This window comes from Camelus bactrianus, chromosome 11 (assembly GCF_048773025.1).
Source record: "Camelus bactrianus isolate YW-2024 breed Bactrian camel chromosome 11, ASM4877302v1, whole genome shotgun sequence".
NCBI lineage: Eukaryota > Metazoa > Chordata > Mammalia > Artiodactyla > Camelidae > Camelus > Camelus bactrianus.
In genome coordinates this window covers 65220516-65248394 of record NC_133549.1, presented here as the reverse complement: position 1 = coordinate 65248394, position 27879 = coordinate 65220516, and the positions used below count along the sequence as shown (strand labels likewise).

Here is a 27879-nt window from a genome sequence, read left to right as displayed (position 1 = left end):
AATGCTTGACCATAGTTCTAAAACCTCATTGGCTATGTGTTTAGTATATTTGGTAAAACACTTTAATCAGACTATTTTCCTGATTATTAAGGAATATACAATGTATTAAAACTGTAATTGATCTTTTAATCTATTTTTCTTTAATTAATGCACAGTCTTTATACATTTTAAATAAAAAGAAATCTATTAGTAAAATGACCATTAAAATGTTGAAAATTCTTCTTTCTCTTAACCATTAATGTAAAAACTAAACAAAATCTCCATCTGTGTAAGTAAACAGCAAGAATCATCTTTTTTTCATAGTGTTTTCTATTTCCTATCAGAGATAAAAAAGCAATTAAAATGTGGCACACTTAGAAGAAACCTATAACAGTAACTAGAAGACCAGTATTAATTCCACATATCTTCTCATCTGTAAATACTGAAAAACAAAAGATACACCTAGCATTAATATTAAATAAGCCAAAGTTTTAGTTACAGAATAATTTCTTATAAATTCATACACCAGAATAACGGTTACATTCTAATGACAGATTAAAAGGAAACTAACCGAGGGGATATGTTAGGTGGAGAGGAAAAAATAAATCATCTTTTTGCTAGCAGAGGGCTGTTTCCACTGAGCAGCATAAATTTGAGATACTCTTTGAGCATCCGCCAGGTATATGGTATATACTTTATATGCAGTAAGTAATATCAAAGACTGGTTTTGTTTTTTTCATTTATTTATTTCTTGAATGACTACTACATGATAGACATTTTTAAGAGTTAAATTTTGGGAAGTGGTAACAAAAATGAAATCAGAGTTTAAGGACACTGATTTACTGAAATTATCAATGTTACCAAAAACTAAATACTTTAATATTTGTAACAAATTTTATATCAAGACCAATAAGCACGTACTTCACATCTAATAACTGCCTCAGAAGTCCTATATATTTGTTTGCAAATGACCCTGATCTAATCACGTTACTTCACTTTTATCTTATCACTTGGTGGACAATGACCTCTTGGGTCAAGTAGGTATGACTAATTTTTTCCAATATTTACCAAATAAAACAATGTGAGAAACACAGCATTGTAAATCAACTATATTTCAATTAAAAAAAACAATGTGGGATATGTTGATAAGATAAATAACTGAACACAATTATAATTTTGTACAAGCTATTTATAAAACTAATATTTGAGGATATTTTACATTGTTTTATTTAAAGAATGAAGCAATCAGTTACTTAGGGATAAAAGTCCATTTCAACTGTTCTGAAAAATGACAAACTATATGTTGTAAAGCTGCTCTAAAATAATGGTACAAAGAAACACGTTCATGTTGAAAAGATAAACATCAAATATTTTATCTTACATCTTAATCAATCACAAGTAAAAGTTTCAATCCCACTAAATGGTATTCTAGTTCTAGAGTAAATAATAAAGTACTACCTCATTCTCCAGAGGCAATTAGACATTATGGTATCATATGTCTCCTGATAAAAGAACACACCACTATTTATGAAGTAGCTTCAGGAAAAAAATAATTGAATCTGAACTTGATTAAACCTTTAGATCCAACTGTCAATTTATGAGAAACAGAGAGGCCAGAGGAACATTTAAACCACAACATAGGAATGCAATTAGCAAAGAGTAATAGTGAGTCTGTAGGGAAAAATCATCTAGTTGTTTTTTTCAAAAAAAAAAAAGTAAGAAAAATACAAAAACAAAAACAAACAAACCAGAAACAATGAAAGAGGCACTCAAGAGAGATTTAAGAGAGATATTAACCAATCAAAATGTGTGGACCTTATCTGGATCCCAATTCAATCTTAAAACATTACCTCAAAAGAATGTTCTTTATTATCCTCTAATCTGTAGTCCAAAAGTACACTCAAAGACATGATGCTACAATCAAACTTGCCACTTTTTGCAGCCCAATTTGGATGTACAATAATGGCTGGCTCATCAGGCAAAATATATCTTCTTTCCCGACGCTGGCGTTCCAGTTCCTCTTGGCGTTTTCTTTCTTCTTCCTACATATTTGAGATTTTAAGTAATGGTTAAACCTCCACATACAACATGTATACACAATAAATGTACACTATATGAAGAAAAAAGACAAAATTTCCATAATTCCTTACAATGAAAGTAACAACCGTAAGAGATAAAGAATGGAGGAAAGGTTAAATTTACTAAAGAGGATAGCAGCTTTTATGGTTCCTAATTCTTTTGGACTTCTGAGCATAAGAAACCACCTTCTAAGGAGGAAAACTTAAAAACCCCACAAACCTATATTAACGTTATATAAATCAGAGGATTCTGGGAAAACAGTGGTCGTAACATAGTTTTGGGGTCTATCTGAATCCTTACATTTCAAAGAAACAGAATAATTTAGACACCAAAACCAAAATCCACATATATTCATGACAAAACGAGGTGACAAGGCATCCCCACAAACACCAATATACAAGTGGGTGGGGAAAGAGCCACAAGAGCCAAAATACCTATGTATTGCTGGCATCTGTGTCAGGGGAAAGCAAAAGGAAGCAATGAGACTGCCTGAGGATCTAAGAACTGGAAAACCATAATACATGCATATCCACTGGAAAGCATAGCAGGTCAATTTAAGAACAGCAGCTGAAACTAGGATAAGGTTTTACCCCCAACAATACTGAGTACAAGGGGTCAGTGTTAAGATCTGAAAGGACCTGGACATTCTAGCCCTATGAACTTTCAAAGCTGATTTACCAGCCCATCCTTCCAGCACACGGCCCACATTAAGAAGAAACTTCTGGGAGCAGAGTTAATAGTGACCAGGACAGAGACAATAGAAGGTCCAGATAAAAAGTGGTAGAGGGCAACAGAGATAGAAACCTCAGCAAGCCACTGTATTTTTTGACAGAACATGAAAAGCTCTGTTAAGTCAGTAAAGCTATCTGAAGCAATCTTCTAATAAAACTTAGGCAAACGATATTCACATAAAAATAAGCAACAGAAAAGTATTGAGGTCAAATTCCATACAAAGTTACTATTTTTTAAAAAAAGAAAGAGCAAAAAAATCACATCCCTGGAGACAATGAGTGGGCCAGAAAGACATGGCCAAAAACAGATAAAAATTTTAACTTACTATTTTAAAGTGTGCTAAAAAAAACCCTGAGAAAATACTGTAAGATATGAAAGAACAACATGAATAAGAATTTTAAAAGTAAAAAATGAGGTGATAGAATTTAGGGAACAGTTTAGAAAAGACAGTTTCAAAAATTTAAGAATAAATTAGAAGGAATAAAAAAGCAAATGAACTCAAGAGATCATGCCCTAAGAGAACAGGAGGTAATAGGAAATTTTTTTAAATCAAAAAGAAATTAAGAGGAAAAGGATTTAAGAAAAAGAGACCAATATTAAGGAAGCAAAAAAGTTCAATCTGAGATATCAGAATTTCTTAAAGAAAACAAAAGAGAACAGAACAAATTTAAAAACTATTATTAAAGAAAACTTGTTTGTTCATATAGCACTATTAACCACAACAGTCAAGAGCTGAAAACAAAGTTCCATCAACAGATGAACAGATAAATAAAATGTGGTATATATGTAAAATGAAGTATTATTCAGCCTTAAAAAGAAATCAAGTTTGGATACATGCTGTAACATGGATGAAACTTGAAAATGTTATACTAAGCAAGAGAAGACAAACACAAAAGTACAAATACTGCATGAGTCCACTTACAGGAAGTATCTAGAATAGGGAAATTCATAGAGACAGAAAGAAGAGAGGAGAGAGGTGCAGGGAGTTATTATTTAACATATGGAGTTACTGTTTGGATAGAGTTCTGGAAATGTACAGTGGTGACAGCTGCACAACATCGTGAATGCAGTTCAATGCCAATAAACTACATATTAAAAAATGGTGTAAGGCTAATTTTAACTTATATATATTTTACCACCAAACAACTTTGTTAAAGAGAAATTTTCCTGAAAATAAATCTGAATCTGAGTGAAAAAGCATGCCATGCATCTGAAGATATTAATGCAAAATGACCAATATCAAAACACATTTCTAATGAGATTAGAAATTTGTACATCTAGGAAACTAGCAAGTGACTATCAGAAAGCAAACTGCATTATCAGCACTTTTTTCATAGAAAATCTTAGAAAAAGCAACATATTTAAGACACTCAAGGAAAACAGATGTGAATCAAATTTTATATTCATGATTTTCAAGTATAAAGGATATAGTTAAACTGTTAACATACAAAAACTTAAATACTGCTACCATGAGCTCTGAGGAATCTACCAGAGATGAACTGTGGAGACAAGGACAAAAGGACCAGCTGTGATCATTACACATACAGTTTTATAACCAAAATTAAATGATTAAAAGAGCATACAATATGTAACGCCACATGCTAGAACAATGTATTTACAGAACCACCATGTTTAAAAAATGAGGATGGGGGAGGAGATAGCTCAGTGGTAGAGTGCCTGCCTAGCATAAGGTCCTGGGTTCAATCCCCAGAATCTGCACTTAAAAAATAAGTAAGTAAATAAACCTAGTTACCTCTTCCCCTAAGACTCTTGTTGGCCTACAAAAAATGAGGATAAAGCAGGTATAGGAAATGCAAAAATATATTTAAACTAATTTGAACAATAACGGTGGGGGGTGCTATTAATATATCTGTATTGTATTTCTGTACATATATTCCCACCCACTGGCAAACAAAATAGGGGGTACAATTTGAGATTCAATAAGGGTAAGAATTGTAAAGAACTGAAACCCATCAAAAATGTTCAAATCCATATATTCAAAATGATGTTTAAAAACAAACAGGTAACCTTCTGAAAATGGCAGGGAATCAATTCATTATCCTGAAAACCGGATAAACAAAAAGAACAGTGTTTGCTTTAGCAGCACATACACTAAAATTAGCACAGCCCCTGCACAAGAATGGTTCAAATTCATGAAACATTCCTTATTTTAAAAAGAAAGAAAAGAATCAAGTATTGATACTGTCCTCTTCTACATGAATTTACCAATAGGTAACACTATAACACTGGGTAACCAAACAGCAGATGAGCAGAGTATGTGAAAACAAAATAAGAATTATAACATCATCATTTCAACCCCAACAAATCAACAGATCTAGGATTTGAGCACCAATGGCCACTAACATCAAAAAGTGAAAACTGACACTTTGCCTTCTTTTTCTGTATTTCCTGTCCTGAACAATTCAGTTCTAAAGCAATCCCTCCAAGCAAAGCAGGTATCTACAGAGGGGTGATGGAAGCTGGTGAGCTACAACGGCCCAGAGCAGGTGAGCAGCCCAGTCACCAGGTACTGAAATCCCAATGAGGGAATCCACATAGAGAAAGCATAGGGCAGGAAGTCAGAGCAAAGTAGAGTAAGGAGGATATCCAGACTGGAGAGGGAGTGTGATAGACAACTGAAAAAGGAAGTAAATATATTAAAAGTATAATGGAAGCTATGTTTTGCATTACTGGACAAAGGAGTTGGATACATGGAAAGGGAGAAAACTAAAATGAACTCTCCTTATGTTAGAGTAGAATGAGGGATCTTAGTATAAACTCATGACTTTCAATATACACAAGATACTGTAATAAACACAGATATAAATATACATATGGAGGTATACAACATACACATACATATATATTCCATAACTCTGTTCACTGAGAGGGGTTAGGAGCAGCACAACAATGATAACAATGAGTACATATTGGCTTCTAAATACCATTACCATTCTTCACCAAAAGGTACCAAGGCTTCCTAGGGAAACAGCTGATTTCAGAGCTAGGGCAGGGATAGTACACAGTGAGACTGAAACACTGTATTGTACTGCAAAATAAGAAGTCCTCAAAAAATGATGAGGACATTTTAAAGAACATAGAAGCCAACTTGAAAGGCCTCCTGCTGGCCAACTCTGAGATAATTTCACTATCAAGATAAATATTTATAACCTATTTAGTAAAATAAGAAATCATGCATCTCTTTAAGAATAAGATAATTTCCCTACACAATTACAAAATTGTTACCACATCCAAGAAATTTAATGCTGCTTCAATATTATCTAATATCACATCTATGACCAAATTTCTCCAATTATCCCAAAAATACTCTCTACAGCTTTTTTTCCCCTATCCAGGATCCAGTCAAGTTTCACTCAGTACTAATGTCACTTGTCATTTCTTACTAATCTCCTTTAATCTAAACCATTATTCTTCCTTTCATTACACAGACATTTTCTGAAGAGTTCAGACAAACTGCTTTGCAGAATTTCTTACATTCTAAATTTATCTGACTGTGATTGGAAAAAGAAGTTATGGTATTACAGGTACAATGGAATACTACTCAGCCATAAAAAAAGAATGAAATATGCCCTTTGCAGCAACGTGGATGGATCCGGAGATTATCACACTAAGTGAAATAAGTCAGAAAGAGAAAGAGAAATGTCATATGATATCACTTATATATGGAATCTAAAATAATTACACAAATGAACTTATTTACAAAACAGACTCCCAGACACAGAAAACACAGTTATGGTTACCAAAGGGGGAAGGCATGGGGATAAATCAGGAGTTTCAAATTAGCAGATACAAACTACTACACACAAAATAGATAAGCAACAAGGCCCTATTGTAGAACACATGGAATTATATTCAATAGCTTGTAACAACCTATACTGAAAAAGAATATGAAAAACACTATATATATGTATAACTGAGTCATTACGTTGCTAACACCAGAAACTAACAAACACAACATTGTATATCAACTATACTTCAATAAAAATCAATCGATCAGACTTTTCTCACAGATTAAGGTAAAACACTTTTGGCAGCAATGCTTCATAAATAATGATTTATACTTCACAATGTATCCCATCAGGAAACACATAATGCTGGATTATCTAATTACTGGTACTATAACACACTTCTGATATCCATGTATATCAAATTCAGAAAACAAATGACAAGCTTATGCATCCAGGAGTTATTCTATTGGGCATAAGACTGAGGCATAAATGGCCTGAATAAACAGACTTTAAGTCTTAAGAATTGATACCCAATCAAACACAAAGCTTTAAAGCAGCAAAATTCTCAAACATTTCAGAGCTCAATCTCTGAACTTAATGGCTCTGACAACCAAATTTTCTCATTTCCTATATCTAAAAGATTATTATTCATTTTTAAGAGGGAGGATTAAAAATACATGACTTGGAAATAAATGCCTCTCAAGTGGAGAACAAATAGACAAATTGTGATACATTAATACTATGGAATACTATTTAGCAATAAAAATGAACAAACTACAAAAACACACAACAAAATGGGTGAATCTCTAATGCATTATGCTACATTAAATAGGTCTTGACTCAAAAAGTTATATAATTTCACTTACATGATATACTGCGAAAGGCAGTAGGAAAAGAAAAACAGTAGGAAAACAGATCAGTGGCTTCCAGAGGCTGAGGCAGGTGAGACAGGAAAATGCTTACAAAGGGGTACAACGGATTTTTAGAGGGTGACAGACCTGTTTTACATCACGACTGTGGTGGGAGTTAAACGACTATATGCATGTGCCAAAGCTTGTACAACTATTCACTAAAAGGTTGAATTTTACAATTATGTAAATTATACCTTAGTAAAAGTATACACATACATATTCCTAGAACTCTCTATAAACCATTATTATGTTTAACAGTATTTAAGTAATTCAGTACATACCTCTTTATCATCTTCAGATTTCCTATCATCCTCCTCTTCCTCTTCTTTTTCAGATTTCTCTAATTCCTTCTGTTCTTCTTTTTGCTCTTCTACTTTAAGCTGTTTTGTTAATCGGGCTATTAACTGGGACTTTAAGCCTTTGGAACTAAGAGCTCTACTTTCTAATTCTTTTCGGAGATCATTTACCTAAATATACAGAACATAAAACACAGAGAAAGAAAATAGGATACTGAACTAGGAAACTGACAAGTGATCTATTGCCTGATTTTTTAAATTTTTGGTGAAAAGGACACTTGTACAGCTCATAAAATGCTTGTGAAAATGCAAATTGAGAGAATATTTTTGGAAAATAATTTGAAACATGTTTTAAGATGCTTAAGAAAAAAAGTTAAAGCTCTTTGACCCACAGATTCTAATTTCTGGGAATTTACCCTAAAAGAAATATCCTAAACACAAGTAAAAATAAACTTTAAGAAAAAAAAATTCCTTGTTATAGTCTCTCCCTCCAAAAAAGTGAAGAATATAATATCCAATAGAAGACTAATACCTAAGAAAAAACCAGTATATCAACAGATGGAACCATATAGAACACTTAAAAATAATTACATGGAAAAAATAAAATTAAACAATAAAAAAAAACTACATGGGAAATACTATTATAAACTGAAAAGAATGAGACAGCAACTTCTTTACACAAAATGATTAGAACCAACCAGCCAATCACATCACTTGTACCCAGAAAAAATAATGAAAGATAATACATTGAATTTTGAAGAATGGCTGTCTTTGAATGACAGGCTTGAGTAAACTTTTTCCTTTAATTTTTTATGTATGCACCAATTTTTCAAATAAGCTTGCATTATATCTATAATCAAAAGGAATCCAAGTTTTGAAATAAGAAACTTAATAGCAAAGCCATCAGTCTGACAAAAGTCCAGGGATGCAAGCTTAATTTAATTGCCTTTATTTTTTGAGAGCTTGTTTGGAGGGTCTAGCAGGGGAGCGCAGATACTGGTATACTCCTGACTGAGAAGAACAAACTCTATGGGGGATGGTCACCCTCTTCGACCGAGTGCGCAGCTTAGGGAGGGACGCACAAGGAGAGGTGTCAGAGGAAGGGACATCCGCCTAGCCAGCCAGATCAGCTGAATCAACCCTGGCGATCAGTGGAGTAACAGATGTCTCAGCCAGATCACCCTCACATCCTGCCTGTATTTTTTGAATCTACAGGACTCCATGTGAAACCTGATGTTGAAGACGACAACTTAAGAGTAGTGCAAGAATAACAAACATTCTTACGATACACATTTACTACTTACTAAAAAAGCAATGTGGGTTAATAAACTGTAGTTTCATAAAAATAGGAAAAAAAAATCTGTTTTTTGCTGAGAACAAAGTTTACCAAAAGGTCAGCTTTTAATTGTTAAATAAAAAGTTGCAAAACCAAGTAGTGATCAGCTTCTGATCTTCTGATCTATGTAGAATTTATGTATATAAGATCTGTGGATCCACATTCACATTAGAGGCGCAGAGGTACAAAACTACAGAAAGAAAATAGGTCCAGATACCGTGGGGAGCAAAGAAACATTAGTACAGGTTAATCAAAGATTTTCAAAAGAGGTTCTTAAATTATTTTCTTCCCAGTTTAGACGCATATCAGTCCACTTTTCACTTTTAAATTTTCTTTTAAAAACTGGATAATCTTTTTCCTATGTTTCATTCCTCTCCTTGAATTTAAGTCACTTAAGTGCAGAAATAACATCTTGGTCAGCTCCAAAATGAGAAAAGACCATAAGCATATGCATCTTGCTTTCAACAGATATTGGCTCAACTGATTTATGAAGTCACTTTTATTTAATTTTTATAGATACAAACACACAAATATAACACAGAATATTTACAGAAAAAGAGCGGACTTCATTTTTAGTGGCTTATATCTGAAAAAAAAAAAAAAACTGTCCTCATTCTCTATTCCTGTTCAGAGATTTCAAATTAAATACCATTACTTTCAAAGTTACCTTCATTGTCTTTGGATCAAGTTTTGACCAATGAGTAGGAGTGGAAATTTCTTTAGCTTCACCATCATCCTTCTCTTCTTCATCCTGATATACAAAGTTAAGAATATAATTACTATTCTGAAACCTTAAAATAAAGGTAATTTATTTTTAACAGTCTGTTGCTGATCTGTGCAAGGTCACAAATGTTTCAGATTATCTTCTCCTAAAGTTATTATTTAGGCAAGTCCACGTACATACATTCTACCACTTTTAACTGATCACAAAGACACTCATCAGCCAATCAAAGCCAGATCTGTGAAACACAAAAGGGTGATAAATTACAACACAAAGGATATCAGGGATGCACAAACACTGCCGGTCTCCACTAACCACACAGTGTGTGATCTTGCCCCAATTTTCAAGCCACCCAAAGACTGATTTAGTCAGACCTTTCAAATGTACCAAAGACGATGCCACATAGCCTGAAATTTCAAATCTCTCAGACTTGTGGTTGTCCAATTTCAAATATCCATGACTAGAACGGATGACCGTGAAAGAGAAAATTTTTTAAATTTTAGAAAATGGCAAAATGTTTAAAATGGCTTAATACTGAATCTTGCTCAACAACTGGTCCCAGATTCCAGCAACTAGACCTATGATAAAAACAAAATTCTGTGCAATTTAAGCACAACTTATTTTCCTTTGAGGTCTCAGCACTCTTAAAAGTTAGCATAATAGACAGATTTTTTTTTAAGAGAAAAGAACATAAAACTATACTGCTGAAAGCTGGATTACCAGTCGCTGTTACCAGCTATGTTCCTCCATGTGTGTTTGTTATGTAGTGTGTGGTGTGCATTTGTGCCTGTGTTCCTGTGCCTGTGAGAAGCGGAAATAGAAAAAGGGATTAGCGTTCAGTGCCTGTTCTCCATCAGCCTCCTTGCGTTCACCCTGAAGCTTCTCGACCAGCTGCTGCTTGTATCCTCGGGAGAGGGTTTCCCACTCTGAGCGGGTGGGAAGGCAATGCCAAACATCCGGGAAAAATAAAACCACTGTCTCCACATGAGCTGGAACTGTACGCCCCTTGTGGGTCTCCTCAGGGCGATGGTAGCGAATCTCTGCAAAACGGTACCTGTTGCAAGGGAAGAAGCATGTTGGAAAAAAAATTCTAAAATACATTTTAAAGACCCTAGTTCACTTGTAGCACATCAAGTAAAGAAACTTTGCTGCAAGAACTTGAGGTTGGTCTAAAGAAAAAAAAATTATAGAAGCCATAGTTCCTCTTTTGGTACATTTGTACAATATTTTATGGTTAAGAGAAGAGTATGTTCCCGAAAGCATTTTCAGAGCTACCCATAATTTAGAGAATACCTGAAGAAGCTGGATAGCTGTTCAGATTTCATGTGCTAAAAAAGAATATTCTCAATTAAGTCACAAGAAATATACTAAAATACACAGGACAAATAAGCCTCAAGAGAAAATATGGCTGAACAAAAATAATCAGCAACTACATCATTTTATAACAAAAGAATTATAATGAAATGAAGTTCTCTCTTGACGATCTTCTCCAGCTATGCATGAAATGAAAAATATTTTCAACATACATCCAACTTCCAAAGTACAGCATTACAAAACATTTAAATTTTCAGTTTATTTTCATTAGTTCTTAATCCTTTTCCCACCCAGCATTTTTGGCACCAAATAAACTTTTGCTACAAGTGGGGATTTTTCCTTTGAGATTACCTGTATGATTAAGATTGCTAAAATAAGGGAGGGAAAAGGCTGACAGACAAGAGCATCTACATAAACTATTAGAAAAACATTTCTAAACAAGAAATGAATTGGTACTTACCATTGTGTGCATACACTTAGATCAATGCCTGTCAGAGCCTTACAACAACGAATAGCAGTCTTAATCAACACAGAGGGGTCTTTCTCTGGGTCTGGTCCATCCAACGAAGGAGACCAGTGGCCTCCAATGGCCATGGCTTCATCCTTGCCTTTCATGCCCACTAAAAACTAATTTAAAACAAAAAATCATTTACATGTATTATTCAACTTTTCAAATTACAAATAAAATACTTGAAAAGGAAAGGAACAAACTTTTCCAATATCATTTTTACTACCTCTGGTATCTGTCAGTCAAGGAAGAGTTCAGTTCATCGTGTTCCACACTGCATTTCAGCAATGGAATAGGATTTACACATCATAACTCATCCTTCTAAAATATTTCCTCAGATAAAAAGTTCTTTTAAAGAAACAAGCTACAATTCAAACTTTAAGAGCATTATACCACTAAGATTTTACTATGCTTCATATATAAATGGCAGTTGAACAAATGACAAGCAAAACTAATGACAAGCAATTGGACATTCTCTGCAATGAGAAAAACATCTACGTTATTAAACTGAGTACCTTAACTATATTAAAATTAGTTATTAAACAAATCAACAAAATTTAAAACATAGTACTTTTAATTTTATATATGGACAGAGCTGAGCAAAGAACGTATACACCTAAAGTTAAAATAAATGTTTCATTTTACCTTAACAAGTCTAGCAGGATGTTGAAATCCATCTCGAAGTTCTTGTGGGTCTTCAGCAAGAGCACATGACTTATGATACAAATCTTCCATACTAGGGCTAGCCATCAGCATTACCTATTATAGTCAAATAATTCAATCCTGTCAAAAGTCTAAAGTAACGTAAAAAAATGAGAAGCACTACTAATTATCCTTACATATTAGATATCTGAAGTTTTTTTTATAAAAATGGAAAGTAAAATGCTATAGCAGAAATGGTATTAGATACCTTATAATTACATAGTTTTAACTTTCAGGGAATCCTTTTGATCAATGTTTTAAAATAGCAGGAAAATACAGACCATAAGCAACATATTGAATGCTACCCTGAAAACTAAACACATAGTGCATTCACCCAACATTACATTTTATCTGGGGCCACCCCAGAAGCAATGCAACATTCCAGAAAGCTTAATAAAATGAATTTCATTGTCACATCTTTATGCGGTTCAAAATAATCACAGTTTTACAGCTTAAGAGTTAAAGCAAAAAGAGGTTAGATTAAATTACTTAACCAAAACAGAATCAGACAGACAAGAAAACACAGGTATTCAGATCTTAAACATAACAGCCACTTTCTGAAGTGAGTTATTACTCCACAATACACTCTTAATATGAATAACTGTTCTGAAATTTTAGCTGTATTACACAGAATACAAACCTTTGCACTGTATAAGTGATCAGCATCTGGTGGATCAAGAACAGCCATATTTTTTTCTAAGGACTCTACTTCTCTGTGCATTACATAGAAATTGCAGTAATTTCCCAGCTGAAATGGTCTTGACAAAGGGAAAGCATCCACCCATGTAAACTGAGCATCAAAAAAGTCACTAGGTATATATAAATTCTGATAACGGCGCCTTAGTTCCATCATGTCACAACTAGGACTGAAAAACAGACATAAGTAGTGAATAAGTAGTCATAATATCAAAAACTATGCAAACATTCATTCAATTCAGAAGCTATATAACCTGACATGGTTAAAAGTCAGTTGAAAATGAACAGTCAACTGTTAATGAACTATAGATTTGCATAGAGGCATATGGAAAATGTCACTTCCAAATATGTTTACTTACAGCTTTGAATAAATACTATATGAGTATTACCTTTATTTACTTTTTGTGCGTAGCTTAGAATTCATTTAGAAGACCCTTTGAAATAACTTCAACCCAAGCTTCAGAGAAGATTTGAACAAAAGCAATTCTGCCTCAGTGGAAGCTGCATTTTTGAGAAAACTATGATTCTTATAGAATGGATACAAAAAAGGGTTAAGAGTGGTACCAAATTAGTATGAGTGCTCCTCAATCAGGTTTATACAGTGGAGAAAAGAATACAACCTTTATTCTGCAGTAAGATCCTAGATCAGGCAGAGTTACATTTAAAATTAAATATAAAAATCCAAATGAAAGCAAAATCCAAATGTTTTGGATTATCCACATCTCCATATCTCTCTATGTTAATGATTAAGATCCATCCCTGCTTGTTTATTATGTAAAGAAAGGATAAGTTTTTTTGCCTTTTAAATCCAGTATATTAATTTTTTTAAAGGTTTTCGTATTTCCTAAGAAGCAGGGCTTTTAAAGGAGAAAAACTCAAAAGTAAATCAAATTGGTAAAAGGCTAAGAGATTTCTGTTAAAAGCATAATGAAAAGTGGGAAACACCAATAATTTGTAAGATGAAAAGATAACTAAACTATCCTTTTTAAAGACAACTGAAGACAAGAGTACAAAACATGAACTAATACATCTATAGGGATGTCTTTTAATTTGAAACCTAAAAATAAGAAATACAGAATGATAACCTTATCAGTTATGGTTGTTGACACAATTATACTTATTTGGACAAAATACTGCTGCCAGAATAACAAAAACGTTAAAAACAGCTATTTGAGTTTTATTTTTGGTTTTTAAAGAAGTGCTACAAACAAAAAGTATGTGTAATAGTTTCCTAGTTCCCCACCAGAATTTTTGAAGTTGTGTTTTATCCCAGAAGAGTAAAATCTATAATAAAACAAAAGGTAAGTGCAAATGTATCATTTCTTGGCGTACAGTCTCTTATAAACATGTTACTATGAGAAAAATCTTGATTTCCACAATTACAGATAAGAGGTATGGAAATTTTAAAATCACTTTTATTTGTAATGGGTTCATTTGATGTTCCGGTAATTTACTTTAAAGTGGAACTGTGAAGATTTAACTTGGAAGGAGAAAGATAGCTGTTCGATTTATATCCTATTCATCAACTCTTCCTAGAATAGCATTTGAGACTGGGAACAGATGAGTTTAAAAGCAGTAGTCAGTATTTTTGAGGTTTTGTTTCCAATGAATTTCTCTGAAATATGCAGACAAGACACTTTGAAGCATACAAGTAAACAGGGATAACAAAAAAACTAGTAAAAACTAAAAAGTTGCTGATTTGGACTGTCACAAGAAAGAGTAAATAAACACCAACTACATAACAATTAAGCAGGTCACCAAGTGAGATTTTGCCACTGAGTAGCTTAAATAATACACTGGTTTACTCCATACAGAACTGAATATATATAAACTTTAACTTCTGACAAGCCAGTATTATGAATATTAATTATCATACTTTGTTGAAAGGCAGCAATACCGTCTCAGGACACTGAAGTACACAGTTATTTTTACCTATACCAGAAACATTTAAACACTGCTTTTAATGATTCATTTTTCTTATTTTACTGTCAATTTGTTATTTCCATCTGTTTATTCACCTTATATACAATGAGATAATTTTTCCTTTCCCCTAGAGTAAAACAGTTATTTACCAATTTTCCTTTTTATCAATTACGCCTTTGCAGCCATTACTTAGTTGGCAACCACATCCCACCACCACCAGTGAGTATCTACAGCTGTCACATGCTGGGTTAAGGGCTTTACATACATGAACTCAAATAATATCACAATAATTCTCTAGTCAATAAAACTTCCATTTCACACTCAGAGCTCAGAAATTCTTGGTAACTTTCCCATTACCTGATTCCAAAGGCTAAAAAAATGTACTTACGTATACACACAACTGTGTATGTTACATGTCTCTGAGTATATATGTAGGTCTATGTTTCTATTATACTACATTGCCACACCTAACTTGAAATAGCTGGTCCGCTACTGTATCATTACTTCATCATATACACTAGACTGTACACAACCTTAATAAGGTTATCAACAAATCTGGATCTTAAATAGTTCTACCTTTAAGGAACAACTTCATTAGAGAGGCTGCCTTTTTCAATAGTTGGTATCTTTAATGAGAGTATGAAAATAATGCGCTCTTGCAAAGAACTAAACTGGTACTTCAAGTTGCATTTCTGCCCTTATATAACTAAGAGCACTAAATGTCGAGAAATCAAAGTTGTAAGAAAAATATCTCCATACATAACACATTCCTCCACATTATACAAAATCTGCAATTCAAGAAAAACAATGGGGAAGACAAGAACTTACCAATCTAAAGAAAACTTTGAAAACTGAACTGTATAACGTGGAACAACACGTCGAACTCTCCGAGGTGACCGTTCTCTCTCTCTTCGAGGAGATCTCTCCCGGGAACGTTTTCTCTGAGGAGATCTTTCTCTGGATCTACGCCTTTCTCTCTCCCTTTCACGACTTAAAGCAAATTTTTCTAAAATTACTACTATTTCTGGCATTATCAAAGAGTTCTTTAATGAAATAAATGTTACAGGTAATAAAAGCAAGATTCCACAGTATACATTTTTTAATTTTTTTTGAAAACTGTAGTAAAATATATGTAACATAAACTTACCATTTTAACCATTTTGAAGTGAACGGTTCAGTTGCATTAAGTGCATTCACACTGTGCAACCATCAACACCATCAAAAGTATACTTTTAAAAACATACCTTCGGTCATCCTTTCTGTTAGGCACTTGATCCCCTCTGTCATTTCTTCCTGAAAATCTGGATGGTGGATCTAACCTTCGTGCTGGCTGTGGCTGTGAAACTATACGGACAGGAGGCTGCAATAAACCAGCTTTAAAAAACATAGAAAAAAATATTTTAACTTACTTAAACGAAGTTCAAAAGGATTACCTGGTTAAATTTTATATAGAAAAATTTGGCTAACATTTTAGATTTTGTGACCCACAAATGATAGAGACCAATTGTATATTTGTGTATTTTTTAACAACTCTTTAAAAATGTAAATACCATTTTTAGCTCAGGGAACATACAAAACCAGGACAGAGACCAAATCCCAGAGCTGAAGTTTGCCAACCTCTGATCTACAGACATTAAACCAAAGACTGCTATACAACAAGACATTCACAGAGCACTAAGGTATCATTCAGAGGTTATCTACACAGAGGAAAAGAACTCTTATAATGGGGAGATCTATGGCCACCACCTTGATCAAGTAATAAAATTTATCATCAATAATAGAAGAATCTGACAACATATGCCCTCTAGTTTGAAGCAGTATGAATTACAAAACATCACCTATAATGTGTTCTTGCCAAAAACCTTCAGACTTAACTTCTAGTTTATAGTATATACGGCAGAAAGAGGAACACAGTAAAAATATCACAAGGAATCAAGAAAGATCCAGAACAGAACATTTCAAAAGAATCTACAAATCAACTAGACCAATTTCTTAAAAAATCAATGCCAAAAAGGAAGAAAGAAAAAGTGGGAAACTATTCTAGAATAAAAAGACTAAAGAAATATAACAAAACACAACACATGAAATTTGACTGGCTTTTTGTTTAGGAAACAAAAAATAAACTTAAAAGACATTTGAGAGACAACTGGGGAGGTCTGAATATAAACAGGATATTTAAATGCTTTTTCTTAGAAGTGATAGTAGATTATGGTAATATAGGAAATGGTTCTCTTTTAGGAACCTACAGCAGTGGTTGCAGAAACCAAAAACTAGAAACAATCCAAATGTTTACCAAAGAACAGATAAATTTTACAATACTCACACAATGGAATATTAAGCAACAATGAAAACGAAGAAACTAGAGCCACACAGAATGAACAGTATGAAAAACTTTAAAACATAACACTGAATAAGTCTTACAAAAGATCATACAGATGGAATCACATATTACGTAAAATTCAAAAACAGGCAAAGCTAAACTATATTATGAGCAGTTTACTTGGAGTAAAACTATTAAAACAGAGTTAACTAACATTAATATTTTTTTCTCCCATGCAGTCATTACACAGATGTTCACATAATAATATTACACTGCAATCCATTTTTATAACTTTGTTATACTTGTGTCAATTTACAATAAAAGAAAATGCCAATTACAGTTTTTTAAAATACCAACTAAGTAGGCTTCTCCTAAAGTCAAGGCTACCATTTTAAACAATGTCTTGATAAGAAAACATTCAAAGTGTCAAATTATCAATTTGCAAAAATTTTTAACACAGGTCATTTATTTGAAGCACCATGATTCAGAGTAACGTGCTGCCACGACATTCTACATGTATATAAAATGCTGTTATGTTCATAAGAAATAAGTCTCCAAAACATTTTCTTCTATTACAGATAAGATACCAATGGGGGACAAGGGATTATTAGTTTTGATATTTACTTGAAGTTCACAAAGAGCATGTCTTTGAATAACAGCAATAAAATAAAAATCCTTCCAAATAGCTATATAAGTGCCCTATATAAGATAGTTAAGCTTCCTTTCAAGTATTCTGCAAGTCCCTTTCTTGTTTGTAATTAAAAGCATACTCTCATTATTTTAACAACTGAACAGTTATGTATTAATCTGAAACATAAAAAGAAAAGATAAACTGCATGTTAATACCTTTCTGCTGTGGCTGCTGTAATAAAGGCTGTGGCTGAGTCTGCAGTAGTGGTGTAATAGAAGCTGCTGAAATCTGTGCCTGCAGCAGTGACTGGGGCTGGGGCTGAGCCTGAACACCAAACGTCGTCTGTGGCGCAATTGGCTGAAGTACAGCAGGAGGAGTCTTCAGCAAAGGTTGAGTTTGGGATTGATTCTTAACAAAAATAAAGAAATAAAATTTAAAAAGAAAGAAAAATCTTTGTAAATTGGAAGACTCAATTACCATGTTTTTATAATACCTAACTATTTTACGTACCTGATTTGGTAGCGTTTGAATTCTTTGTGCATTCCACTTAAAAGGCATATTGGGATTATATGTAGCTTCAACCAATACTCTGTCACCCACTTGGGGGGTTTTCCCTTTGACAGCACTGAAAAAGAATTAAGTTAAATACAAACACAATTAGAAGAGATTCCTCCAAAAAAGATTTATATACTTAGCATTTTAAAGTAAACTATATCTGAAATGTAAGCCTAAAAAGCTCTTTTGAAAAGCTGTAGTATATATATATGTATACAATGGAATATTCAGCCATAAAAAAGAATAAAATAATGCCATTTGCAGCAACAAGGATGGATCTGGAAATTATCATTCTAAGTGAAGTAGGCCAGAAAGAGAAAGAAAAACACCGTACAATATTGCTTATGTGTGGAATCCAAAAAAAGGACACCAATGAATTTGTTTACAAAACAGAAAGACTCACAGACATAGAAAACAAATTTATGGTTACTGGAGGGGACAGGGGTGGGGAGGGATAAACTGAGAATAAATTGGAAGTTCAAGATTTGCAGATACTAACTACTATATATAAAATGGATAAACAGCAAGTTTCTTCTGTATAGCACAGGGAACTATATTCAGTATCTTGTAGTATCCTATAATGAAAAAGAATATAAAAACGAATATATGTATGTATGACTGCAACATTATGCTGTACACCAGAAACTGACAACACTGTAAATTGACCATACTTCAATAAAAAAAAATACAAAAAAAAGTAGAAATACCTCTTATACTTACTTTAGAACTGATCATTTTTCACCCTTGCTATATAAATGCAGTTTTAAGTGGAAGAAATAATTTTCTACCCCCCTATTTTCCTAATACCATATTCCTCCCACTACAGCACTTTCTTTTATAAACCAAGAGTAAGATTTGCTTTGAGCTTTGGAAAGAAGAGAGAAATGCAGAAAAGATGGGAAAACAGGAGATCCACTTACAGAAAAATCTTATACAGAAATTAAATTTTAATTGCTCAAAGTACTTTTAAATAAGTTCATTAGAAATATATTTGATCCAAGGTAATATATATCTCCTGCAACCTCTACCACAGTCACAAAATACTATTTCAAATACATTAGTTCATCAATCAATTTTATTCATTAATTTTTCAATTAAAACATTTTTAGTTTATATTAGTATTAGATATGTCAAACAGAAGATGAAATTTTAAAAGGCATTTGACTATTTCAATCCTTAATCTCACTTAAAGTCCGCCCATGAATAACTAGAAATGTACACTCCTATAAAACATTTATAAAGAATTCACCGTAACGAGTTTATTCAATAATTAAAAGATATTGTTCAATAATCAAAAGATACCTTCAGTCACATTCTCCATCAAAAAATGTCACAGGTACAGGCTGAATGATTAAAGCAGAAAATTACAGCTAAACCACAATTCCATTACACAATTAAGCAGGTGTCTTATCTATATACTTAATGGGAAATACCAAAAGGCATCTGTCAACACCTAATGAAGTTTACCTAAGCTGAAAGAATACATCTTCATCCACAAATCCAAATGTATCATGTAGTTTTGTAACCACCCCTGTAAAAACACGCTGTTTCTGAGGTTGTGTTTGTTGCTGACTGGACCGTGGTGTTGGATATGATACAGTTATCTGAGCTGCAGGTTGAGGAGTTGACAAGCTAAGGCTTGTAGGCAATCCAACAGCTGGCTATAAAACAAAATCAACATCAAATTAAGGTAGTGACTTGAAATAGTCTAGAAATTAAAACTGACTACTTAAAACTAACTCAAAATGCTAAAATTACTGAAGTTAGATAATACGTATATACACCTTGAAGATCAGGCTCAAGTCTGAAAAATTATGTTATTTTTTATCTGCTTCATGATTAAATTCTCAGGTTAATTTCTTCAGATTGTTTCAGGAAAAAAAGTCACCATAGGCAATGAGTTTTAAAAAACTGCATATTCTGTCCCTTTCTTAGAAATCCAAAATCCATAGTGGCAATGACAAAGACTCAGGAAAGTCCTATGTAACTGAAATAAGTCAGATCGAGAAATACACATATGTATGATCTCACTTGTATGTGGAATCTAAAAAACCCAAAGAACTTATAAAAACAGAAAACAGATTGGTGGCTGCCAGAGGAGTGGGATGGATTAGGGGAAATGAGTGAAGGTGGTCCAAAAGTACAAACTTTCAGTTATAAGATAAATAAGTACTGGAGATACAATATACAGGGCTGATAACTATAGTTAAGAAGACTGTATCATACATTTGAAACTTGCTAAGAGAGTAGATTTTGAAAGTTCTCATCAGAAGAAAAAAAAATTCACCTATGTAAGGTGATGTATGTTAACTAAACTTATTGTGGAGATCATTTCACAATATATACATATTACCAAATCACGTTGTATACCTTAAACTAATGCAATGTTATATGTCAATTATATCTCAATAAAACTGGGGAAAAGGAGTAATACTTTCATTGGTCTTTTCTGGCACAATCAAGCATGAATAACAACATATTATTGATTAAAATTTCTATATATATATAGAAATAAAATCATTAAAAAGAAACAGTTATCTGATTCAACTCAAACCATGGAATTCGTTTTACACACCTGCCCCATTAAGTAAGTCTCTAAGGTCTACAATTAGGGGAAAAAAGCAAAGTCTTATGTACAGTAAAGGAACTCAGCTTTTCTTAAACTATAGCTACAATAGTTTCTCATGAAGTTTCTTTAACATCCTAAGACACTAATGATTTACGGGCACATTTTGGGAAACCCTATTCCAAGAAAAGACTAACCTTTCTACTTAGCTTTGAAATGCTACAACTGGAGATTGAAAATATGATGTAGGGGTTAATCAATTTTAGTTCTTAAATAAAAACAGAAAGTGAGGTTGATTTCTCAATTGAGATATAATTTATTTTTTTAAAAAAGATTCAAGACTAAAAAGATACAAAAGGTTATATCGTAAAAAGTGTCTCTCTTACTCCTGTTCTTCAGCTACCCAGTTCCCTATCCATGGGATAATCACTGTCCCCAGCTATTATTAGAGGTTCTGCTTTCTTTTTAACAGTTGCATTGCATGTCACTCTAAGCATATATAAGGGTTCAGTGAACCACGACCCACAGAACAAATCTAGCCCACAGCTTGTGATTTCTATATAATTTATAAGCCAAGGATGGTTTTTACACTTTTAAAGAATTGTATAAAGGGAAAATAACATGCAACAGAGATTGTAAATGGTCCACAAAGTCTAAAGTAGCATTGTGTCTCAAGTTCACAAACTTTTTAACGTTGCTGAAAAATGAAGCTGAACACAGTAACTTTACCTACTAAGGTCAAGCTAAAAAGGATGTAATCATATACAAAAGAATTCCTAAAAATGTTAGCTACAAAGAAATAGTAAAAGCCAAAATCAGTATTAAGTTTAAAATATCTCATTTATTCAAACTAGACCACAGTGGGATCTGCCATCAAAAAGCACAAAAGAAAAAACAAAAACACGTTTTCCACCTTTATTTAAAATTATATTGCGAAACTATATGTGAATCCAACAAATATTCATCTTTAAACCCTGAAGGAAAAACTAGAATAGGAATAAAACTTTAGTCTACTCTTCACTCAGATATCCAGAAGAAATAAATGCCAAACTAACCTGCGTTAAAAGAGTCTGCTGAGGTTGCTGTAACTAAAAATAGAAAAAACAAAAACAGGAAGAAAATAGATAAATATCAGTCAGAATTGCTGTTTCATAGATGCTTTACAGAAGGAAAAATTCCTGTTGAATGAGTATTTTTCCAATTAAGAAATACATGAAAAGTAACAGGTCATTAGGTGTAAGATTTCCTACAACTGTAGACATTATATATAACTAACTCATTCAGTAACAATAAAGAAATTATTTTTGTTATTTCATAGAAATAACATCCACAAAATAACATACAATTCCCTGGGGCAACGTAGTGTTCTAATTCTGCCCCATATTAATTACCATGCTATAGAAATGATTCAATATCATCAGTAAGCTACTCGGAACAAAAATATTACTGGCTATCCAATTCACAAATGTCCCCCTAAAATGAGAAGCGCTCTGCATAGTCAGATTTGCCAAAGGCATGGATACCATAAAGGACCCCACATTCTGACATACATACAGTTTTTCTGGCAATAGCAAAGTATAACATTGCCAGAAAGCAAAAGGAACTGGTGTGAAGGGGGAAACTTGAAAACTCAGGAACAGAAATTTGACTTAAACTAGGATAAAAGAATCTATATGAAAACGAATATATCTATGTTCATGTATCATGCATTACGCTGTACACCAGAAACTGACACATTTAAACTGACTATACTTCAATAAAATACACACACACACACACACAAAAGAAAAAGAATCTCTGATATTCTAATTCAAAACACTCAAAAGTTTACCTGGGTCGACATGTATTAAAGGTTAAATCTATCAAATTACCATTTTTCTGTAAGTTACGAATGTATGAGTAATGGCATTTTTTAGGGCAAGAACACTTGAATATTGCCACCTTCATGTTCAAAATAATACAACAGTCTTAAGTAATATATTTCCTAACAGTACTAACACAATTCTAAGGGTATCTGAAAACAAGATAGCCAATTTGGACACCAATCTTTTATCAATTCTTTAGAAGCTGAACGCAACAATTATTAGTGGGATATTGTAATCTTCAGGGAAAATGCAATGCTTCTGAAGCCCCAAAGGACTTAAGTCAAGGTTGAAATTGGGGCACGGATCTAGGAACAAGAGTCAATAGATTGAGAAGCCTCATGTTTCTTTGGATCCAAGTTTTTGATACCTCTCTCTCGTAACCTCTTTTCCTTTCCTGACTGCTATACTTCCCTAAAGCTTCTTAATGACACTAAGAAGGGATGAAGACTACTTCTTAATCCCAGAAAAGCCTAGAATGGGTGCTTAGGCTAGAACCAATACAGATTCCAGCAGGCCAAACTCTTCTTTCCTTGACATACTTCTCCTTGGGTTCAGTTTTTCTTACCTCTTCCTACCATCACAGATATAACCCCTGAAGAACATGATTAGAGTTAAGAGCCTAGGGAAAAGGAGTCAAAGAAACTTTTAGTCTAAGTAAGGAGTTTCCAAATTGTTCTAATGTGCCTTGGGAGTAGAAGTGGGAACTACAAGGGCAGGCTTCCTCATATTTTCAACAGCTTTATTTTTATATTTTATATATTGGGTTTCAATATACAATTTCATTAGGGGAAAAAAAGGTAACATTCAGTTGCTTTAAATAAATACAGGCTGAAAGCCAATGGTCTGTCTAGGGTTTACGCTTCAAGTGGGAAAAAGGAGCTTTCCATTTTCACATGTGGTCTAGTATATTACATAGCACAGTAGTGCTAGAAGTTTCAGACTGGAGTATTGGGCCAAAGACTAATTAACAGAGTGATTCTTTTCAGACTATCCTCTGCATGCTTTCTTAGAAACACGTGACAAAGGCTGGTTGCCAGTTGAGGAATTTGAGATTTTAGGACCTCTCTCCTATCTTCATCTCCCTTGGAGACACTCCTTTTTACCTACCACTTTTCCTCTACCCTAAAAGAATTCAAACCACACACTGAGGCAGCTGATGGGAAATAAAATCTATATAAACTTAGCTGGAACAAATGACTTTTAGAAAATCAGTTTTTAACATGGAAAATACAAACTAACCTGTTGTTGCACACTATACAAGGTCTGCTGAGGTTGTGAATATTGCTGGAAAAAAGATTTTTCAAGAAAAAATATGGACATTAGTTTTATTCATTCTCAGAAAGCAATATATGTACATATACATACAAATACATAACTAGAATTACACTAAAAAGGAATCTGGAACAGCTACATTTCATCTAAAATAAACAAAATAGTGATTACCTACACTTTGGGATTCGTTAAAAACAGAATTTTATTTAAATAATTAAGATAAAAGAACTTAAACTATAAGAATTTTGACTATGCAACTACATGTCTCTGTATGTCCTGGGCATATATAATTTTTATCACCAGAAAACAACAATAAGCATAATAATAATATTAAGAAACCCACAATTATTCATTCTTTAAAACATGAAGGTACTTGCCCTGGCTACTCAGATTTGATAGTTGTCTATGTCACATATTAAAATTTATTAAAGAGTCACCTGTTGTAATGCAGCTGCTGCAGCCGCGGCTTGTTGCTGCAACGCTGCAGTTTGAGTTAACTGATAGTTTGCTGGGGTTTGTGTGGTAAGGCCTGCTGCTGCCAATGCAGTCTGCTGTGTATAAATGGTAGGAGATGCTCCAAGGAGTGATGGCTGCTGAACACCCAATGCAGCTAAAATGAGATTAAAAAGGGGGGGGGGGGGAATCAAGATTATTTGGATCCTTTCCAGGAATTTTCAGTGAATGCTTAGATATGCATTATGGTCTGCCATTGCTTAGTAAAAACCTAAAGAAAAATTTCAGTAATGTTTGTCAAACTTAACTGATTCATGTCCCACCTTAGATCCTAATGACTTTATATTAAATGTTCAAGTTATGATAGATATAAGAATAAATATTAATCTATAAAATTAAACAACAGAATGAACCCCACCAACCTTACCTAGGCCAAGAGGTTAAAGTACCCTTGAGAAATATTTAGGAAGTTTTTAAGAAGAAAAGAAAATAAATCATCTTATTATACTAATCTAGAATGTATTTTTTATCTTCAAACAGATTAGAATCATACATTAAAGACAGTGTTGCTGGAAGTGATCCATACTTAAAACATCCTACTGGCCAAATGTTCATGTACGTCTACTTTGTACTGAAGAATTATAAAACTAGGAAACAATGGGAAAACGACTATTTTCATATTTCACTTTTTCTTTTTTGGGAACCCTTTAAAAACACAAAGTTTTCAATTTTATTGCACCACTGTACTGAGTAATAAGAGATAAAATTAACCACAGTGACTTAAAGATCATTTGTTTAAGTCAAATAACTGGAGGGAGGGCTCAGAGAGACTTAGGCATTGAATGTTTAAGGTATGCTTAGAGGAGGTGAAAAGCTGAAGAGAATGTAAGATTTTTGATGCTGTTATGCAATTCTATTAAATGCAAAAAAAAAAAAAAAAAAAAGCAACCAACTAAAAATTACAGTCTAGTATTGTACTTCCCAAAACTGTATCTCGTGGAACAATAACTAGCTCTCCAAGACATTAAAGTTCAAAAAAAGGGGGCCCAAAGTTTTAAAAGTTTATGATACAGTGAATTAAGCACATATTTACTGCAGGATTTCTCAGAACCTTTAACACACCACTAAGAATCATGACTCTCAAAGAGGTCACCATGAAAGAAATATCTTCTCATGTAACACTCCCTTTCCCAAAGCATTTTGCTTATATCTGAGACTAACTTGAAAAAATGCTTCTCTGTAATAGTTAATAACCCTATAGAAAGAACACTATTGTGCTTTACAGTAACAGAACAGAGAGCATTAATGAATTAACCAAAACATCTAGTCTAGAATCTCTCATAAATTCTTTAGAAATATGAGGTTCATCATCAATTAGTTGTTGAAGAGTTCACCTTAAAAATAGAACCAACAACAGAGTAGGGCAAAAAGAAAAAAAATTCCAGAAATCATGTTTAGAATTCTTGTAAATTACAAACTATTCCCTGCTAAAACATTGATTTTTAAAAATTAAAAAAGGATGAGAAAAATAAAGTATCTAAGATGGGAAAAAATCTTCTAAATGTCCTGAATAAACAATGCTAAACCTTTACAACATTAATCTTTTCTTCTCTCTTGTTTTTAAGGTAAGTCAAAGGCCAGAGATGGGCAGAAAGGAGAAATCAGGACTAACTAAATCAATTTAAACAGAAAGAAGTGGGGGAATGTCTTAACATCAATGTTAATTCAAAATAAGGTTAACTGCACAGAGAATAGAGAAAAAGGTATGGAAATCTAGGGCACAGGTTCTAACCAGTAGATCCTGTTAACCTTCTGAAAACTGTATGAAAAATTACAGACAAGAAAGTTCAAACCTTTCAGCAGATTTTCAAAAAGATTGCAGACCCCAAAAAAGGTTAAGAAACCACTGTTTTAGGATAACAAAAGCCAAAATTCTCATGTAAACACAAGACAAGGAAAGACCCTAGGAAAAATTATTAGTATTTTAAATTCTCAGATTGGGATGTCCTATTTGACCAAAATTAACATCTTTTGATTCAAATATCGTACCCATCTCTTTCACCGACCTGAGCTTCCTCAGATCTGTTTCATTCTGCTGGTACCAATTTCCAGAACAAACCACTGATAGCTGTTACAGCACAAGGGCTAGGAGCTAGTATCTCAAGAAAGTCTATTTCTTTTCCTATAGCTTTTCTAGGTGTTCTAGAAGCTGACAATATACAGCAGCCCAGCATTAAGTAGGTGGGATGACAGGTGATACCTACAATCTATTTTCCATTTCTGACAGTGTGATGAATTAGCAACTACAAAACAGATTAATTGGTATTTAAGGGCTCAGTTACTTGCAGAAATCTGTGGGAAGGAAATTTACATTCTACTAGCTGCTTCACACCACTAGCTAGTGTTCTTTGTGTGTGGGGGAGAAGGTTAGACCTTTTTATTTTTTTAATTGAAGTATAGTTGATCTACAATGTTGTGGCCACTAGCTAGTTATTTAAAATTTTCGGAAATCACTGTACATGCGGTTGTGGCTTTTACACGTTTATAAATCATTTACATTTGAGATTTTAATCTCAATAAACTAAATTTCATTAATATTTATTAATGTTCCTTTTTGTGGATATCTGAGAAGCTACCCTTGAATATTTACATATAGCATTCTCCACTCTTCTTGTGTACTACTATAATCAATATTCTGCAAGATAATTCTATACGTTGCAAAGTACAAAGGTATTAAGCTCTGATTTAATCTTTCTCTCTACTTAAGTGGCCAAATAGTTATCAGAGATCTTTTCCAATTACCCACATTGGAACACTGTTGATTTATATGTACCTGATTCAATAATTGTTGAAGGTCTCATGACTCATCTGAAACAGAGATACTTGTAACTACATATCAATATTTCCACAGATAAACCTATGAAATGAGCCCTAAATGACTACAGGCTACCACAGGCAAAGTAAACTTAAGAGCTAAGTTTCCTTAAACCTTTAGGGACAAATGTAAAATAATTACTTTCTAAAATGTAAAATCAGTTTCACATGACTGAAGCATCCATGTTATGACATACTAGTAGTTATTATATACTGAATATCAGCAAACATACCATTAAAACACATAAGAGAAACTTGTCACTTGTCTGTTACCCCTTTATCTTATCAAGCTCACTATTAAATTCAAAATTCCTTATTATCTTTACACCTATCTTTACTGATGTGAGTTATTCTTCTGAAATGATAAAATTCGAAACACCTCAAACTGACCCGAGAA

The 27879-nt window shown here is 33.2% G+C and overlaps 1 protein-coding gene and 1 non-coding gene across 5 annotated transcripts in view; both read right to left on the bottom strand.

The window, feature by feature from the left end:
- Positions 1-27879, bottom strand: part of CCAR1 (cell division cycle and apoptosis regulator 1) — a 45820-nt gene that overhangs the window by 11060 nt on the left and 6881 nt on the right. For 3 of the 4 annotated variants that reach the window (XM_045514229.2, XM_010951676.3, XM_045514230.2), the window contains exons 3-17: positions 24593-24765; positions 24123-24167; positions 22074-22106; positions 19920-20113; positions 18408-18522; positions 18113-18305; positions 16191-16320; positions 15775-15936; positions 12968-13193; positions 12271-12384; positions 11578-11744; positions 10647-10857; positions 9750-9833; positions 7732-7917; positions 1830-2021 (exon numbers count right to left, since the gene is read on the bottom strand). In XM_045514229.2, coding sequence (XP_045370185.1) covers positions 1830-2021; positions 7732-7917; positions 9750-9833; positions 10647-10857; positions 11578-11744; positions 12271-12384; positions 12968-13193; positions 15775-15936; positions 16191-16320; positions 18113-18305; positions 18408-18522; positions 19920-20113; positions 22074-22106; positions 24123-24167; positions 24593-24765 — 2225 coding nt within the window. The remainder of the gene's footprint in view (positions 1-1829; positions 2022-7731; positions 7918-9749; positions 9834-10646; positions 10858-11577; positions 11745-12270; positions 12385-12967; positions 13194-15774; positions 15937-16190; positions 16321-18112; positions 18306-18407; positions 18523-19919; positions 20114-22073; positions 22107-24122; positions 24168-24592; positions 24766-27879) is intronic. The other variant, XM_045514231.2, reaches the window with a different exon arrangement.
- Positions 11876-11940, bottom strand: LOC123615881 (small nucleolar RNA SNORD98). The gene has a single exon (XR_006723688.1). It is a non-coding gene; the product is annotated as a small nucleolar RNA SNORD98 (small nucleolar RNA).